Source organism: Bison bison, unplaced genomic scaffold (genome assembly GCF_000754665.1).
Source record: "Bison bison bison isolate TAMUID 2011002044 unplaced genomic scaffold, Bison_UMD1.0 scf7180017851926, whole genome shotgun sequence".
In the NCBI taxonomy this organism is placed as follows: Eukaryota; Metazoa; Chordata; class Mammalia; order Artiodactyla; family Bovidae; genus Bison; species Bison bison.
In genome coordinates this window covers 328,431-340,101 of record NW_011482499.1, presented here as the reverse complement: position 1 = coordinate 340,101, position 11,671 = coordinate 328,431, and the positions used below count along the sequence as shown (strand labels likewise).

Below are 11,671 nucleotides of genomic sequence, written 5' to 3'. Positions count from 1 at the left end.
TTTCCCTACGGTTAAGAAAGTGACTGCTTTGTGTGGGAGGCCTACTTGGCCATTCTATTCTCCTTAATTATACCTAATGTACCTTTGGCAGGAAGGTTTAAAAAAAAAAAGCAGCACCTGAACCACGTCATTCTGGGCTGCTGAGGAAGGAAAGTTGGTAATATCTATTAGTAGTTGTTTTCCCCGAGACTTGAAATTGAACACTCCCTATTGGCAAGGGCTTCCCGGGTGGTTTAAGTGGTATAAAGAACCCACCAGCAGGAGACGTGGAAAGTGGTTTTGATTCCTGCGTTGGGAAGATCCCCTGTAGTAGGAAATGGCAACTCACTCCAGTATTCTTGCCTGGAGAATCCCCTGGACAGGGGATCCTAGTAGGCTACAGTTCCCATGAGGCCACAAATAGTTGGACACAACTGAGCACATCTCTTGGTAAAAAAAGAGAAAGAATACATTGATCCATCCTCTTTGTGTCCCTCTACATCATCCTTGAACCTAGGACTTTCTCATCTGGAATCTCAAGCCTGATTAATGAAACTTCCTTCCTTTAATTCTCCACTGAATACTAATGCATTTATTTGGGAGCTCCCTTTTCATTTCAGGTGAATAAATTGTTGACTTTGCTTTTTTTGCTCAGAAACCAGCTAAGACCAAAATTTACATATAAATCTACTTATTAGCTAGCGTGTCAATAAATCAATTAGTATTACCCAAACAATTTTAGGTTTTAATCATACAATCAAGTTAAGCAGTAGGATCATATATAGGCAGGGGGAAGACAGAGTGACTGGAAAATGGTCCCAGGAAATAGAGGTCAGGTATCAGTGACGGCAACCTGCAAGACTTCAAGCCACCACTAGACTACACTCAGGGAAGAACCGTCTTCTACATTCCCAGCACATGACACATATATGTACTTGATCAACTGACTAAATTATATCAAAGCCTCATCTCTTGCTTAAACTCTAGTTCATGTAAAATATCCTTCTCCTTTGATATTTCTCTGTCCAGGGAAATGTGTGTGTTTTTGACAATAATTCTTTGGAGTAATTCTATGTTGGAATATGGAGTAAATTAGTGAGTCTTGCCCAAGCTTTACTAAGATTTATTTTGGGTCCTTCCATTTCCAGCCAGAAGAATGGTGATTCTATTGTCTACATTCAGCAGTTTACAACACCAAGAAAAACGACTCTCCTCTTCCTTGACAGACTGTTTTCAAATGAACATGGCTACCTCGAGAACAGGGGCCATACATACTATCCTCAAAAGACAGTCTTTACTTTGACTGAATAAGCTTTATAGTTCTTCAAAGTCAGAAATCAAGTTTTGGGGTGGCATTTTTTCCCCCTAGAGCATAATGTACTCTTACTTCAGATTTTAGGAATGGATAGGAAGCTCCAAGACTCATTATTTAGAGAATACTTTATTAGTTTCTGTAATCAAACCCATGTAGATAAGACCTTACATATTTAATACAGTGTGTTACCCCTGTACAAATGGAAAAAATTATGTTTAACGTTTCTAGACCAATATGGCTGTTAATTTCTGTACAATGCCAACCCAACACGGTACAACTGGGATACTTTTTCCAAAGTTGACAGCACAGCTAAAGTTTCCAAAAATTCAAATTATATATATATATGTATATATATATAGATTTATTTATTTATATAAAAAGACCAATAGCAGTATGTTATGCATCAATAGCAGCAACAGCTTTTCCAAGTTCTGCAGTCATCTGAACAAAATTATAGAGACATCCAGCACACTCCATTAAAAAAAAAAAAAGTAAAAAAACAAAACCTCAGAAAACAGCTAAGTTCTGTTACTGTTGTGGTACCTGGCACCATTTTTTAATTACGTTTCTCAATCATCATCTGGAAAGAAAACATTCTAGAATAACGTCATTAAAAACAGATCTGATAAAGCACGGTCACTACTACATATCATAAAGCAGGTACAAGATATTTTACATTCACAGAGGTATGATACAGTACTGTCCTACATCTATAATACTAGAGGATATAATTAAAAAGGCATTATTTGAGACTTGATTCTACTTTTCCAGCAGAGGGCCCAAAGGATGGTTATGACACAGCTCTGGTACAGAAATGCACCTTCTTAGATAGGATTTCCTTTCTTCATTGGCATAGTTCTAGGTACTCACTGCTCTTCATGAACATCAGCTAAAAACCGTTTAAAAAAATAAACAAAAACCAACCATTGGATTCATACAAAGATGACTGAGGAGAGGCAAGCAGGACTCAGCCTAAGTAGTATTTGACCAACTCTGTCATGTCTGAATGGTTAAGAGCTTCACGGAAGAAAGGAGATGCCAAGTAGCACTTCAAAGCTTTGGGCCACAACCAAAACACAGCATCATTTCAAACAGAAGCAGTAGCCAAACACTGCCCACTTGGGTATGTTCAAGGATGTTGACGTCAGTATTTCATCATCTGCTCACTCATCCAGGAAGAAGGGGAGATCAGTTACTGTACTTTGATTGTGTTCAACTCAATCACCACGTTACAAAAATAGCAAGCTGCCATAATAAAAAATAAGGCTCCTCTATCCAGCACCAGTTATCTTCTGTTCTTCACCACCAAGCCCATAAATGCTCTAACCATATTCCAAGAACAAGAGGGAGCACAGAAACCACATCTGATGTCTTAGCTGGGACCATCACTTTGTTCAGGCTGAGCTATTCCTCTGTGGTGTTATTTCCCTCATATTTCTGGTGTTTCATCTAACCATAAGGATTTTAGTTCTACATTATATGCACTCAGGAATGTGTGCACGTATTCACATACAAATTCTGACTGAAGATGCATGGCCGTCAACAGAGTGCATATTATACAGTAGGTGCAAGCTGGCAAAGCCTCATTTACGGGTGCAGCAGCTGCGTGTCAGTGTAAATCGCTCCTATGTCCCTTGCGCACCTCCAGGCTCTGGACGGGATAGTGTCAGAGACCACTTTGCCCCTTTGGCTGACGGCATTGTCTAACTTCATTCTCCCTCTTTCCCCTCTCCCTTCCCCTTCCCCCTGCAATAACCCACAGCCTTTTAAGATTTTGTTTCTTCGGTTTTGATCGCCTGAGGTTTGATTGGTCCAGTTCTAATAGGTTTGGTGGCTATGGTGGGTGCAGGGGGTGGCTTTTCTTCTACTTTTTCCTGACAGACACCAGGAGGGTCGGTCAGGGTTTCAGGAGGTTTACTTGAGTCACTGTCCACTTTCTGGGCTTTGCCTCCTATCTGTTTGTTCTGTTGCTGTTCAGAGAAGAACCGTTGCGTGGACTGAAGAACCTCTGCTCTCTGCTTTGCCTTAAAAAATGAGAAACAACAACTGAAAATGCTGCAGTATAACCAAAGCCTGTCAATCAATCTCAGTTCAAATCTTTTTACCAATCACAAATCAGTTTTCCCCATGTTGGTTTGGCCCCAAAGTACCTCATTGATCTGTCAGCTTTTAATGGATAGATTTCTTCCTATTTTTGAAAACATTCCATGTGATTCAAAACAAAACAAAACAAAACAAAAACTGAAAAGAATAGGACCACCTCCCACCATCTTTCCAAAGTTTGCCCTTGTAAAAAAACAGTAAAATATAAATTGCTGTTGGTTTGTATCTTTTCTGTAAAAAACTTATTGATATCAAATTTTATTTAGGGAGCCTGCTTGCAAATTTGAAAACATATATATGTAATACTTAAAACTTCTATTTATCAATATGTGGTCTACAATAAAATGAAAAGGAAGCACTTATATTGTGGCATTACCAACACCTAGGACCAAATGTCTTGTGGCTGAGTCCTCTTCCCACAGCTCTCTTCTGCAGGGGAAGAGCATCAGAAATTAGTAACTACAACTTCACTTGATCACTAAGTTCTGATAGCTCCTACCACATTCTGAGCTGGTAAAATAATTTCCTAGTTTTATTGACGCTGTGCCCCCAAAGAATATACTTACGTCAATCTGTAAATTATACCACCATAACATACACAATTAAGACTAAAGTTTCTACACCTCTTGCATATAACAAAAGCTCTTCATGTTCTACAGGTAACCTGTACTATTCAAAGATCTGAAGCAATTTCATGACATCTGTATCCTTTTCCACCCCATTATTAAGCTCTAATGTAATTTCCAACATGCGGATGTAGGAAAATCAAGTGGCAAGGAGGCAATAGAACTGGAAACCAAGGCCAAATGGTTTCCAAAGATTTCTACACATATAGTATTTTTAATAATTACAAATGGATGGAAATCCTAGGTACGCAGCCTTAATAAAAGCAGATAACATTCAACAAGTGTTTCACTTCAGGGCAATCTTTAAATTTGATTATTCAGGATCACAAACAAGGGGCATCAACCCAGAAAGAAACTTTACTGAATCAACTGAATTTTCTAACAGGATTGTCCTAAACATATTTCTAATTCAGAATAAAGTGTGACTATGGACATTTCCCATTTGAAAGCGGTAAGCTTTTTTTGGTTCTCATCTTGCCTGATATATATACTGACAAAATTGGCAGAAGTACTAAGACTTTAAAAGTCAAGTCTAAGTAAATATAGAAACAAATAAATTATTCAGCTATCTGTACTGGCAGACAGGTTAAGTTTATGCTGCAAGAACTGTCCCCACACAGACTCCTCAAGGCACCCTTCTGCGTTTAGCAAACCTCATGTTTATCAGTGCCTTTTATCATGAAGGATCCCAAAGTGCTTTTTGAGTTCTTCATCTACAACTACACAATCAGTTGTGGAATACGGATGCCTCAAATGGCAGGCAAAAAAAAAAAAAAAAAAAAGATATGAAACCAGTTTGAGAAGAAAACTATACTTGGATGCTTGGATGACTCATGAAGGAAGAAAAATCAAGATAACATGCCTTACCCATTCCAGAGTTTTCACATAACAATGATTTATATCTTGGGATGGGGGTGGGGGTGGGAAGGGAAGAAAAACCAAAAAGAAAGAAAATGGGGAAGCCTGTAATAATTCATATTACTTATTTGCTCTTCCCAAAAAATATAGCAGCTAAACTCAGATCTCAAACATTTATTCTATAAACAATTCATTTGGCCACAGAGTTTAAAACGTTAACTTGTTTGCTGACTATAACTGCAAAAATAAGAAACAAACAAAAAATAAAAACATAAAAAAGAAAAAGAAAAGTGTGTGTGTGTATGTGTGTGTGTGTGTGAGGTGGGGGGAGTAGGAAGAAAAAAAATTAAATTAAAAAAAGGAGGTGGTGATGAACAAAAGTAGTTAGTGTGGTCAAGTCTGCTAAGACAATGAATGCCTGGATAGGCAGTTACGGGTCCAGAGGCATCGTAAGACATGGTTCAGAGACAGATTCGTGCTCTGTTGGCTGTTAACACTGTACTAACCTTCATGTCTTGTTCAGCCTTCAACGCAGCCTGGGCCTGATTACCTCTGACTCCAGATAGTGATCCACAAGGACCCCTGGCTACATGTGGCAAACGAGCATGGCTCATGAGGCCTGTGGTCAGCGGAGGAGGCATCTGACTGGCCAGTGCCATTGGTGGCCTCTGAACAGGCGCTGGGAAGGTGTTAGTATGTGGGGCTCTTACCAATGGAGGGACCAGGTTAGGTTGAGAGAGAATCTGAGTGAAAAAAACAAAACATACAACATTGAACTGTTAAAAAAAAAAAAATTGCCAACTAGACTAGGTTGGCTTATACCAGAGTAAATCTGTGCCCATTCTGCCAGTGAAAGGAAGTGTATGGGTTTGTGCCATTCTATTACGGGACCAAGAAGAAACATTCTCCATGCTTGGAGAATCTGACAAAAATTAGGCAAAGCATGCTATGGCACTTCAGTTGGTTCTAGCATTTCAGCTACAAATTCTGAAGGGGAAATAGAAAAGCTATTAAATAGGATATCTTTTTAAAAAGATATAACTGCAGAAAAGGCACATATACCAACTATAATCTGAAGATAAATGAAAATACTACTAATCAACAAATATATGAGAGTTCTTATCAACTTTAGTCCTTCCATAGGATTAGCGAAGGGAAGAGAAGCCAACATGTTTACACATATATTAGAATGTCTTTTAGAATTTCTGTATCAATTGCATATAGTTACCTTTAGAAAACAAAAACCAAACCCCCCTCCCCAACTTTTAAACTAGAAAATGTTAAGCACTGGGACCCTTCTCTGAAAAGTCAGCTTCTTCAAAAGATAAAAGGTTTGGGACTGAAATAAATTTTTAGAGCTGTGTGGGGAATCTTTTGACTATATTTCAATTGTCTGCTTTAGAACTATATGGTTACTACTTGTGTCTAGCTAAAAATTGTACAGAATATATTTGAATGTCATAAATTTACTAAAAGCTGTTTCTAAACTGGTTATAATATGGCAGGATTATAAAATCAGAGAATTAGCCAGATTAGCAATCACTCGCAAGTAAGTAATACTCATTTCTCATTTGTATCTGCCCACCTGGGGTGCAAACTGTGTAGGAAATGGTTGTGCCATTCTCACAGTGGCAGGGGCTGACTGGAACTGCTTCTGATAGACAATGCTGTTCATTTTGCTGGACTGGCTGTTCGGACTTGTGGAAGTAGCCCTTGGAGAGAAGCCATCACTGGTCAGTAACAGTAGTGCCATGTAAGTAATGCTGTTAGTTTTTAGAGACATGGCTTTTGGTAGATTCATCATACTTGGTAGTTGATGAAAATTTACTGGAGATACCAAACATTATGCTGGGAATGGAAGTGCAGATGTGAGAAAGCATACTAGCTTGATTTTCCCAGGGTTAAATTTTTTTCCCCCTTAAAACAGAGTATAACAAATACATTCTTATTATAATTAAGCTTAAATAATAGTTTAACACTGTGGGTAAAACTATGAGAATGTCTTATGCTTATTATAGGAAAAGTGACATATTAAGTATCTAACAGAAACATGCTACTCAGCTATTTGGAAATTCTATAAGCAAATTTAAATGCCCATTTTACCGGAAAGGACTAGATGTTGGTGTGGTGCTTCTGCCACTGATTGGAGGAGTGCCTGGTTTTATATCAATGCCACTTCCAAAGGCTTTTAGTTCCATTTCAGACATCTGAGGAAGAGCATAAAGTAAACTTAACATTTTTGCAATTCCATAAATTAAAGTGCTGTGTTTAGTATTTTATCTATAATTTCATCTGGCATAGAGCAAAGAACCTTAGAACAAGATTTTATGATTTCTTTGTTATAAGGTAAAGACAGAGGGCCTAAACACATTAATAGTAAGTGGATTAAAAAATAAGTATACTGAGCCTGACATTTTTTGGGGAGTGAAAGAAGCTTGATTTTTATAGACTATACAGATACATAAATCTAAACTCATGGCCTTAAATTCTCAAAAAAACTGCACACATTTCTCTTCACTTACTTTTCCTGTGGTTGCGATCATGCTATGCTGTGTTCCAGCAGGGATCAATCCCCTGAAAGGCTGGCTTACTTGTGCAGTACGACTCATGCTCTGGGCCTGTGCTTGTGGGGCAGTATGCTGTAATGGGGGCTGAAGAGTCTGAGGCAGAGCAATTAAAGGCTGCCCTGTAGATCCAAAATTAGGCAAAGAAAGCTGGGATGCTGGTAAAGGTACTGTAACCTAGAAAATAAGCAAACAGAAACTGTAGCAATTTGCTTAATCTGTTGTACGTATATCCCTTTAACTATATACATGACTCTTCAAATACTTCTGAGTAAGATTTTAAACAGAATACTTCAATCTATTAATATATTTCACATGTAAATATCTTGATTAGTGACTACCTCCATTCTTTTATTAAATGTGCAACAATAAAACAGATTAGCAGTAGAGAAACTCTGTATGAAATAATTATGACTGTCTTTGAATCCACAGTATGTCTTAATAACCCCAGAATACAATAAAATCATGAACATACACTTTAAGAAAGTAGTTACAACTTTCATTTTTACAATAGATATTTTTTATATTATTTTAAAGGTGTGGTCAAAATGAGCTTTGACCAAAAAAAAATCTTTCCAGTGTCATACAAATAGTATTTAATTTGAATGTCAATACGGTGATATTTTCTTAATTCTCACCCCCTAAAATATCCACCAAAAATAGCTATGAGAAGATGACTAATGGCTTGCCTCTCTCCTCCAGCCCTCCACCAACTTTTTAAAGAGTAAGCTGATTTATGAGATTGTCAGAAGGCAGTTTCATAAACATATACATTTCACTGAAAATTATTATTACATTCATATACTTAAGAAATTTTTTTGTTATTTTTACTCTATCATACTCTGCTACACAGTCCTATGTATTATATTAACTGGTGTGGGTGGTCTTCAGGGTCTTCCTTCACCTCTAGCATGGATGGGTAAAACATTTATCACACTTAGATGTAACTCCATGTACTGGACAATGGTTTTCCATTGTGGACTTTCCATTGTGTCCACAAGACTTGTGGACTCTTTTGTTAAAATAATTGATTATATAAAAATCCATTTTAGGGACTTCTCTGGTGAACCAGTGGCTAAGACTCCATGCTCCCAATGCAGGGGGCCTAGGTTTGACACCTGGTCAGGGAACTAGATCTTACATGCCAAACTACAGATCTTGTATGCCACAAAAAAGACCTTGTGTGCTGCAACTGATACAAAATAAATATTTATTAATAAATAAATAAAAAGAAGTCCTCTTTAAAAAGAGGTAAAGAGCATTACTGATTTTACGGGAAGTGAGGGTGAGAAGAGGGGTGGTGTAAGACTGAAACATGTCCCACTACCAGTGGACCCCAGAGAATTCCTAAATTCCTCAGGAAAAAACTCTGAGGCCACTGGACCATCTCCCCATCTTGGTTCTATTTTAATCCCCCAACAACAACAAAAGCAACAGCAACAACAATAATAATAAAGAAAATTGAGGAAATTTACCATGCCATAGTTTACCTGCTGGAGAGCACTTGGTGACTGGGCAGTGTTATAAAAATTTGTCTGACCAGGCTGTTGTACTTGTCCAGAATAAAGATTTGAAGCCTGGGTAAGATTCGCTCTAGCCTAGAAAATATTTTGTAAGAAGTAGATTGAAATACTTTCCAATTCAGGATCAAAGGTTACAACTTCAAAGTAATCTCAAAGAATCTGATTAGCATTAGACAGAAAGGAAGATCTTATTTTTTCATTGTGTCTTTTAACATTTTTTTTCCCCCAAAACTCTTTCTTAAATAATTTGCTGAATAGGAATACAAAAACAGTGCGTGATTCTAGCTCTTGCCTTACCTGGAGAAGATGTGTATCGATCAGTTGAGAACCTCCTAGTCCTGATGCCTGACCCAGCTGATGTTCATACAATATGGGAATAGGTTGAGTATTTGAAGTTTGTTGGAAGGCCAGACCTGACTGTGCTTTGGCAAGTTCCTGGTGTTGGACAGCTGGAAAGTTGTGGATGGCAGTACCAGAAAGGACCATAGATGGCTGGGACAGACTGCTTTGCATAAAGGCTGGCTGAGATCTACAGAAGTATTAAAGAGAAAGGCATGTTTTAATCTGAACTCTTAAGAATGAGTATCTCAAATGACCAAATACTCTACTTAGCGTAACTAAAGAGGTAGAGAATACAGTGTCTAAAGCACTTGTTTCAAGACTTATTGAGCCCTACATACAGTAGAGCTCTGCACGTTAAACTTCTGGGAAAAGGCTTATTATTACTCTTGCTGAGAAAATGCTAAGATTTTCTTCTCTTTAACAATGAGAATAATTCTATTTTCCTGTGTTCATTAGTAAGCTCAGAACCAAATCTGTTGTTGTTCTCTTTGGTATTACCAGTCTATTTGAATTTATAGAACCAACAGCTCTGATTTTTAATATCTGTATTTCATTACAGATAATATATACATAGTATACATATATAAACATGTAGTACATATATTTCAAGACCTCTATGGAATAAAGCAGAGTAGCAGTTAACAACAGGAGCACCCACAAAATTCCATTTTGTTAACTGAAGCATAATGGACTCATAACATTAGACTAGTTTCAGGTGTACAATGGAATGATTCGGTATTCATACATATGCAAAATAACCACCACAATGAGTCTAGTTAACATTAGTCACTACACATAGTTACACATTTTTTTTTGTGATGAGAAACTTTTTAAGATCTATTCTCTTAGCAATGTTCAAATATGCAAAACAGTATTATGGCCAAAGGGTATATGACTCCCTTATAAAGGGGATGTAATGTACAACATGGTGCCTATAGTTAATAATACTGTATCGCATATTTGAAGGGTTTTTAAAAACATACAATGCTGAAATATAACCCCAGACTGCCCTATTATTTCTGGGATGGAGGCAGGAACAAAACCCATTAAGCAGGAACACCTTTCTAGGGACACAACTAATTTTTACAACATCTACTTATAATGCTTCAAACATAAAATGTGAAAACATCAGTATACAGTTAAAACTATACCATCTTGGCAGAAATTAACGCCAATGATTCCCTGTTAATAAATACTACGCTAATTAGGTTCAGAACATGAAACAGCAGAATGATGTGGAAGGGATACAAACAACTACTTTCAAAGTAGAAACTGGTGCCTTTCAGGTAGCCATTTGTCACAATTACATAGACATTTACATACACACACACACACGTTACATATTACATATATATACTTAAAAAGTTCATCTTCCAAGGCAATTGTTAAAATGGGGGTTACAGAATGTCGGTGCATTGCAAATCCATCTCCCATGACTATTGAAGACATTACTAATTACTGAACTCTGTTTAACACAGCTCAAAGGTAGCAAACTTTTCAACAGTGTTTCAAACAGCCAATTAAAAGGAGATTGGTTTTGAGATTAAATCTATTTGCTATTTCTAAATCTACTAAAGTTTTTTTTATAAATATATATTTTCTGGATTTTTACATTTGTGGAGTTTGGTTTTTTGTTTGCTGTTGAGTGCAGAGTCTTAACCACTGGAAGTCCCTCTACTCAACTTTTAAGTTTTACTACAAATTTCAATATAATCTCAAATTTAACAACATGAAAGAGACTGCCTATAGTTATATTTAGGGTAATAATTTTACTTGTACTGAGAATTTTTTGGAATAACCAAACTAAATGACAAGAGTAGTATCAGAATTAATTAATTAGTATTAATTATACAGATGTACTCAATGCTACTGAAAAATCTTTAATAAAAAACAAAAGTGAGAGCCCCATTTATTAAGTTTACCAATAATTCTGCTCCTTTGAGAAAGTGTGACTAGCTGAGACCCTTCTTTAGGAATGAAACATGATCTGTAGAAATGAGCTATTATCAATCAATGCCAATTTTAACCTACAAAGTATGGAAATTCTACCTGAATCACTTGAAAGCAAATTTCCAAAAGGAAATGTCTAATTTTGCAAGCTAATTTACACTAAATGTCCTGAAAGGAATTTCTTTTTCTTTTTGATGGTTCAGAGCTATTACCATGAGTACTGATGACAGATGTACCATGATGATGACTGAGTTATGCCATCATCACTGCTATCATTCAACCCTTAGGCAACGGCACCCCACTCCGTACTCTTGCCTGGAAAATCCCATGGATGGAGGAGCCTGGTAGGCTGCAGTCCATGGGGTCGCTAAGAGTCGGACACGACTGAGCGACTTCCCTTTCATTTTCACT

The 11,671-nt window shown here is 37.1% G+C and overlaps 1 protein-coding gene across 13 annotated transcripts in view; it reads right to left on the bottom strand.

Annotated features, from left to right (window-relative positions):
* Positions 1 to 1,401: 1,401 nt before the first annotated feature.
* PRRC2C (proline-rich coiled-coil 2C) overlaps positions 1,402 to 11,671 on the bottom strand; it is a 96,226-nt gene continuing 85,956 nt past the window's right edge. For 4 of the 13 annotated variants that reach the window (XM_010851945.1, XM_010851937.1, XM_010851966.1 and 1 more), the window contains 7 exons: positions 9,266 to 9,497; positions 8,921 to 9,043; positions 7,404 to 7,622; positions 6,985 to 7,088; positions 6,467 to 6,593; positions 5,388 to 5,624; positions 1,402 to 3,318 (listed from right to left, as the gene is read on the bottom strand). In XM_010851945.1, coding sequence (XP_010850247.1) covers positions 3,061 to 3,318; positions 5,388 to 5,624; positions 6,467 to 6,593; positions 6,985 to 7,088; positions 7,404 to 7,622; positions 8,921 to 9,043; positions 9,266 to 9,497 — 1,300 coding nt within the window. In that variant the 3' untranslated portion in view covers positions 1,402 to 3,060. The other 9 variants (XM_010851959.1, XM_010851969.1, XM_010851990.1 and 6 more) reach the window with 7 other exon arrangements.